The 7,988-nt window shown below is 42.9% G+C and overlaps 1 protein-coding gene across 1 annotated transcript in view; it reads right to left on the reverse strand.

The window, feature by feature from the left end:
* ZMYM1 (zinc finger MYM-type containing 1) overlaps window positions 1-7,988 on the reverse strand; it is a 37,503-nt gene that overhangs the window by 25,458 nt on the left and 4,057 nt on the right. Inside the window, exon 2 of the mRNA XM_012804101.2 lies at window positions 276-445. Coding sequence (XP_012659555.1) covers window positions 276-371 — 96 coding nt within the window. The 5' untranslated portion in view covers window positions 372-445. The remainder of the gene's footprint in view (window positions 1-275; window positions 446-7,988) is intronic.

The following is a 7,988-nucleotide window of genomic DNA, read 5'->3' on the forward strand; positions in this document are numbered from 1 at the left end:
CAACTCCTGGGCTTAGGCGATTCTTCTGCCTCAGCCTCCCAAGTAGCTGGGACTACAGGCGCCCGCCACAACGCCCGGCTATTTTTTGTTGCAGTTTGGCCAGGGCTGGGTTTGAACCCGCCACCCTCGATATATGGGGCCGACGCCTTACTCACTGAGCCACAGGCGCCTCCCAGGACTTAAGTTTTTCAACTAATAATTTCAGCACCCTTATAACTAAAACTTATAATTAAATGCTGCTCTAGAGAAAACATAAAATAAGGTAAAACATTTACTTGAGCATTGTCGGGTTCTGTCTTAATTTCTTTTAGCAGCCCCAGCTGTGGTGCCACTGCCTTGTCACATTCACCATCTAACGGTGGTTCCTTCATTTGAGTATCTGATGCAAAGGAATCCGCCAGTTCCAGACTAATGGGATTCTTCCTGGGGAACAGTTTCCAGATTCCTAAAATAAAATATTGATAGGGTCTGATTTTACAATTAGTCTTTTAAAGTATGATAATTTTATGGAACCAGAGGGTCTTTAACAACTGGGCTTCAAGGTTCCCTCAAAGGAACCAGCATCGGTTTCCTTCCCTTCATCCATTATCTCAATACATTTTTGCTTTACACTTCTCTGGTAGCTACCACCTGTGTGTTTTCTTCTGAAAAGTCTCTGTTTCTGGCTGCAGCACCACCAAACCTACTGTTTTTTATTTTTATTTATTTATTTTTTGCAGTTTTTGGCCAGGGCTGGGTTTGAATCCACCCCCTCGGGCATATGGGGCCGGCAGCCTACTCCTTTGAGGAGGCACCACCCCACCATTTTTTATTTTATTTGTTTATAAAATAAACTGTTGCCCTTGGAAGAGTGCCCTGTCATCATAGCTCACAGCAACCTCAAACTCTTGAGATCAAGAGATCCTCTTGCTTCAGCCTCCTGAGTAGCTGGGACTACTGGTACCTGCCTAGTTTCTTTTTCCTATTTTTAGTAGAAACAGGGTCTTCCTCTTGCTCTGGTGGTCTGCAACTCCTGAACTCTGGCAGTCCATGGCAGAGTGCTAGGATTACAGGTGTGAGCTACCTCAATCCCTTCCCTTCCCACCAGTTTATTTTTAACATAACAATAGTCTCAGAAAATGCAAAGCGTTCTGTCTAAGGTTAGCAGTTACCTGTGCTCACTACCGTCTGCCCTCCAATTACCCTCTCATCTGCTTGAATTCCTCTTCACCTCCCATTGGTGCCTCTCACAAAGCACTTAAAACAGTCAAGGATCTAACTTAAAGCTCATACCCTCTCTCTGACCGCTCCTTCTCTCATCCTTGAAATTATCTCCTTCCTTGAATTCTGACTCCATGTCCTCCTATTTCCTCTTTTACTTTGTTGCCAGTCTTTTTTACTTATTTCACCTACTTCAAAAACATCTGTGTTCCTCCAAAGCACAATTCCCCAGTATTCTCTCAAATTCAACTATCACCTATGAGCTGATTTTTTCCCTACATTTCTAAGCTCCAAATACTTAATTGCCTATGAAATATCTCCATTCCAATGTTCCACAGTTCTCTTGAACTCAAGAGATTTACAACTGTATTATCTCCTCAAACCTGCTTCAGAGATACTCCCTTTCTTAGTAAACCGCACTATCATATGCCCAATTTCTATAACAGAAATGCAGGAAAGCTCCAAATTCCTCTTCTCAATTCTAATCCAACTAGATCAAATCTACTTTCTACACAAGGTTTTTCTTTTTTTTTTTTTTTTTTGAGCATAGTCTCACTTTGTTGCTCTCTGTAGTGTTGTAACATGTTAGCTCACAGCAACCTCAAAGTCTTAAGCTCAAGTGATTCTCTTGCCTCAGCCTCCTGAGCAGCTGGGAGTACAGGCACACACAACAATGTCTGGCTCAGTTTCTGGTTTTTTTTTTTTTCCCACTTTTTGTTGTTGTTGTTGCAGTTTGGCCAGGGCTGGGTTTGAACCCGCCACCCTCAGTATATGGTGCCGGCAACCTACTCACTGAACCACAGGCGTTGCCCCAGTTTTTCTATTTTTAATAGAGACAGAGTCTTGCTCTTGCTCAGGCTGCTTTTGAGCTCAAGCAATCCACCTGCCTCAGCATCCCAGAGTGCTGGGATTACAAGTGTGAGCCACAGGACCAGGCCAACCGTGAATCTATTTTCCCACTGTGCATCACGCTTGCTTCTCCCCACTCCCCAAGTCAATGGATTCCTTTTTGGTAAAATCCAAAATCACAGGACAAAAGATTGTACATTTGGATTAAAAAAAAAATTCCATTTTATAATTTTTGAGAAACTAGAGGAGCTTTTTGACTGTTCAACCCCAGGGTCTCCTTTTTTTTTTTGAGACAGAGTCTCACTATGTCACCCTTGGAAGACTGCCGTGGTTTCACAGGTCACAGCAACCTCAAACTCTTGGGCTTAAGTGAATCTCTTGCCTCAGTGTCCTGAGTAGCTGGGACTATAGCCGCCTTCACAACACTCAGCTATTTTTGTTGTTGCAGCTGTCGTTGTTTAGGAGGCCCTGGCCGGGTTCAAACTCACCAGCCCCAGTTTATATGGCCGGCGCCCTAATCACTGAGCAATGGGCACCAAGCCGCCCAGGGTCTCTTTCTCCAGGACACACTGGCTCCCGTTTTTCCTTGACTGAAGCCTACTTTCACTTTTCTAGCAGCTACCACCTGACCCTAAATCCTTTCCTGACACACTAGCTTGGCTTCAGGGTGCAAGTCTCTTGGATTCCCCTTTCTTTTTTCCCAAGACAAACAGATACTCTTTAAAAAAGAGCTTTACATAGGCTGGGCGAGGTGGCTCACACCTATAATTACAGCACTTAGGAGGGCAAGGCAAGTGGACTGCCTGAACTCAAGAGGTTTGAGAAGAGCCTGAGCCACAGCCAGACCTCGTCTCTAAAAATAGCTGGGCGTTGTGGTGGGCACCTGTAGTCCCAGCTACTTGGGAGGTTGAGGCAAGAGAATCACTTTAGCCAAGAGTTTGAGGTTGCTGTGGGCTATGACTCCACAATACCCTACCAAGGGCCACAAAGTGAGACTCTGTCTTTAAAAAATAAAAAAAGGAGCTTTACAACTAATTACTATGGAGAGCAGAAGATAACTAATACAAATTTGGAGAAGTTAAAGTTTTTAGAGGAGTAATTCCAGGTCTCTGGTTTTATTCACAGTTAGTACATGGAAGACTCAAATAATTCTGCCCTCACTTTTGTTTTTGAGCAGAGTCTCACTTTGTCACCCTCGGTAGAGTGCTGTGGCGTCGTAACTCTCAGCAACCTCAAACTCTGGGGCTCAAGCGATTCTCTTGCCTCAGCCTCCCAAGTAGCTGGGACTATAGGCACTCACCACAGCACCTGGCTATTTTTAGAGACAGAGTCTTGCTCTTCCTCAGACTGGTCTTGAATTTGTGAGCTCAGGCAATCCACTCACCTCGGTCTCCCAGAGTGTTAGGATTATAGGTGTGAGCCACTGCAGCTGGCTGCCATACTTTTTATTTCTGAAATTGAGGATCAACCGCCCTCTCCTCATTCCCATCTTTATTTTTATTTTTTAAAATTTTGTCATTTTGTAGTATTTATTTATTTATTTATGTATGTATTTTTTTGTTGCAGTTTGGCTGGGGCCAGGTTCAAACCCTCCACCCTACTCCCTGGCGCCCTATTCCCTGAGCCACAGGCGCTACCCTCGTTCCCATTTTTAACTTGGCTTTTACTGTAGACACCTATCCCCAGGCAGGAAATTAAATAAATAAAGCCTGACTATATTGACTAACGTGCAATAAACAGCTCATATAGTTTCTGTCTGGCCCATCTGAACTGGACACACAGCCAGAAAAGCAAAACTCACTGGAAATTACCTGTTATACTTCCACTAAGTAGATTCCCTTTACCCAAAAGTTTAAGTGCCAATTAAAACCAAAGCACCAGCCATGCACTGTGGCTCATGCCTGTAGTCCTAGCACTCTGGGAGGCCAAGGTGGGTGGAACGCTTGAGCTCAGGAGCTTGAGATCAGCCTGAGCAAGAATGAGACCCCAAGCCTCTACTAAAACTCCCAGAAAAACTAGCCAGGCACAGTGGTACATGCCTGTTTGTGTTAGCCACTCCAGGAGGCTGAGGCAAGAGGATTGCTCAGGCCCAAGAGTTTGAGGTTGCTGTGCACTATGACACCATGACACTCTACCCAAGGCAACAGAGTGAAGACTGTTGATAAATAAATACATAAATAAAAAAAGCACTACTTTGCACAGTGGCAGTATCACAGTCAATTAGGTTTATCTAAGGCATTACTTCTAGTTGGAAAAAAAAGGCACCTATGAGTTCTGGCATCTCTAATGTGTTATCACCACAAATAGGAAAATAATGGAACACACCCTGACAACTTACTTAATCTACTTAATTTCTATAGTATATAACATTTATTCAGCTATTGTTAAAACAAAAAGAAATATAGGAATGATAGATAAATCCATTACTTACTTTCCAACAAGATGCACATTAGAGTAAAATAAGTCTTAGAGATTTCTTTTTATTATTGTCCTACCCATCTTTCCAAACTAGGGCTAAATCACAGTTTGACCGAGTACATGTATTAACAGTCAAAGAATCAATGTTGCACCTCTTCCTCCTGGGCAATAGGCAATACTATTTGCTAGTAGCTAATTTGTTTAAATAAAAGAGAGAAACAGCATGAAGTAGACAAAATTCACATTCATTTTTAAAGTAAAACACGAGATCAGCAAAAAATGGCAAATTATTGGGTGGCACCTGTGGCCCAAAAGAGTAGGGCTCCGGCCCCACATACTGGAGGTGGTGGGTTTAAACCCGGCCCTGGCCAAAAACTGCAAAACAACAACAACAAAAATGTAAAATTATCAAGAGTTAGTTCCAGATAAACATACAACCCTCCAGAAGGAATTCATCTACTCTAATCCTATAAAATTAGTATAATATCGCTTACATAAATCTGATGCTTCAAACCACTATTAGAAAAGTTTTTCTAAATTAAAAATGTGAAATATAGAACCAAAATGAGATTTCAATAAAATATAAGGCAATTAGAACAATGAAAGGAAAATGTCTATAGGACCCTGAATAAGATTCAAAACAATCTTAACACTGATTTCTATAGAGACCATTTTTTGACTGTTATAGATTGAGGTATAATCTTGAAGGGAGATTTGAGCAAATTTAGTAGAACTGTCACTTTCTGGGTCGCTCCCATGGCTCAGGGAGTAGTGCGCTGGCACCATATACCAAGGGTGGCGGGTTCTAACCCAGCCCCAGCCAAACTGTAACAAAAAATAGCCAGGAACTGTAGTCCCAGCTACTTGGGAGGCTGAGGCAAGAGGATCGCTTAAGCCCAAGAGCTGGAGGTTGCTGTGAGCTCGGCATTCTACTGAGGGCAACAAAGTGAGACTCGGTCTCTTAAAAAAAAAAAAAAAAAAACAAAAACTGTCACTTTTAAAAAAAAAGTCCAATATTGAAACTTTTTAAAAAAGAACTTAAGAATTTGTGAATATAAATACTGGCCTGAAGAAATCACACTATGAATGATAGCAATTTATATGTTTAAATTAAATTTTTTTTTTTTTTTAAACATAGAGTCTCACTTTCTTGCCATTGGAAGAGTGCCGTGACATCATAGCTCACAGCAACCTCCAGCTCTTGGGCTTAGGTGAGTCTCTTGCCTCAAGTCTCCCGAGTAGCTGGGACTACAGGTGCCCACCACAATGCCTGGCTATTTTTTTGTTGTTGCAGTTTGGCTGGAGCCAGGTTTGAACCCGCCATCCGCCATCAGTATATGGGGCCGGTGCCCCACTCGCTGAGCCACAGGTGCCACTCCAAATATTTTCTATAACCATTTATTATACCATGTTTAAATGTAATACGTAAAATTGAATTCAGTCATTTTTGATAACTTGCTTACTGTCAATCCCGAAAACTCTAGCCTTACACACATTTTTGTACTTTGTAATTACAAAGGTATATTGTCAACCCAAGAGGGTGGAACACATTTTATTCAACAATGTGTTAGTTTGATTTATAAGTTTCAAATATCCAGTCACACAGTATGTATGCTTCTATCTGTACTCTCCAAGGGACCCCATAAATGCTAGGTCCTTGGTGAGCCCAGCACCCCAACCACAAGTACATTTCAGAAGTAGGCTGGTGCTCACTGAGAATTAGGGGTGAGGAAGCCTGATTGAATGACAATAGCTCCCCATTAGAGGTAGGTGGTTATACCGGACACACCAAAGGCAGGAAAAGGCAGGCCTAGGAGAGCCCTAGGAATGACTGGTCTAGGAAGGAGATTGTAGTCCCTGAAGATGGAAAGTCAGAGGAGATAGTTTAAAGGACAGCTGCAGCCACAGGGAGATCTGCAGGACCCAGAATGGAAAACACTATCATCTTCCTGGGCCAGAGGAAAGGTAAACAGATGTCAAGGCAAAGAATCAGCTGCAGAGAGCACACTTAATCTCCCCACTTGTACCAGTGCTCACTTTTCCTCTCTGCAAAGATCACTGCCTATTCACATCCTACTTAGTTTGCAAACCAACTCCTCCATCTTCTCCTCTCTCACTCTCTGCTCTCTCTTTCTTATCTCTTCCCCTCACACTTGTCTCTTTCTCTAATATAAAATAAACTTGTACGTCTAGAGAAATTATTTTCTCATCCCACGAGCAGCACCTACTGAGTAATTGAGCATTTTTCAAACCTATCATTTGGTGGCTCGCATGGGAACTTCAGAAAGTCACTTCTCTACCTCTTTTATTTAAAAAAAAAAAAATTATATATATACACACACACACACACACACACACACACACAAAAAAAAACAAAAAAAACAAAAACAGCCCAAGCAGAACACAGCAGAAGACAGAGTTAGGGTTCTAAAGTAGCTGGAACTCAAGAGGCACAATCTGGGACAGGTAGAAACCAGATAGAAATAAATGCCAAATATGTATATAAATCTCCTCCTCCCCAAAGTCATTGGCTGACTCCTAAATTGCACCTCTACAGAGGGAGACTCCAAGAACCTAACAGAAAAGAGCAGTTAGAAGGCCAAAGAACTGAGGAGAGATTAGAGGAGCTATGCAGGGCTAAGAGAGTTATAATTAAAGACCAGCTAAGATAGAGGCCTTGGTAAAGACTTGGCCTTTTGGAGATGCTAGGAGGTCTTCTGCCCTGGGAGTAAGGGCTATGCTTTGGGAGAAAAGACTACCTCCTAGAAGAAAGGGCAATATGAAACAGATCAGCCCTAATAAGGCCTAAAATCAAAGCTCAAGAGGATCAATGCAATCTACTAAGGTGACTAAGTCCACTTTGAAAGAAGTGCATCCAGATGCTAAAAATGAGGTGTGGTGGATCACACCTGTAATCCTAGCACTCTGGGAAGGAGGATACCTTGAGCTCAGGAGTTTGAGACGAGCTTGAGCAAAAGAGTGAGATCCTGTTTCTAAAAGTACTGGGCATTGTGGCAGGTGCCTGTATTGCCTGCTACTCGGGAGGTTTGAGGCAAGATCACTTGAGCCACCGTGCCTGGCCTAGATGAAAGATTTAAATCTAAGACACAAAACTACAAAGGGCCCAGTGTGATGGTTCATGACTGTAATCCTAGTACTTTGGTAGGCTGAAGCAGGTGGATTGCCTAAGCTCAGGAGTTGGAGACCAGCCAGACCAAGAGCAAGATCCTGTCTCTAAAAATAGCCAGGTGTGTGGCAGGTGCCTGTGTTCCCCAATAGCTGGGTGTTGTGCTGGGTGCCTGCAGTCCCGCTACTTGGGAGGCTTAAGAAAAGGGGATTGCTTGAGCCAAAGAGTTTGAGGTTGTGTGAACTGTAATGCCCCAGCACTCTACTGACAAAGTGAGACTCTGCCTCAAAATACAAACAAAAAAACCCAACAAAGACGACGCCTGTGGCACAGTGAGTAGGGTGGCAGGTTCAAACCAAACTGCAACAAAAGAGTAGCCCGGTGTTGTGGCAGG

This window comes from Otolemur garnettii, unplaced genomic scaffold, assembly GCF_000181295.1.
Source record: "Otolemur garnettii isolate 467f Iridium unplaced genomic scaffold, OtoGar3 scaffold00025, whole genome shotgun sequence".
NCBI lineage: Eukaryota > Metazoa > Chordata > Mammalia > Primates > Galagidae > Otolemur > Otolemur garnettii.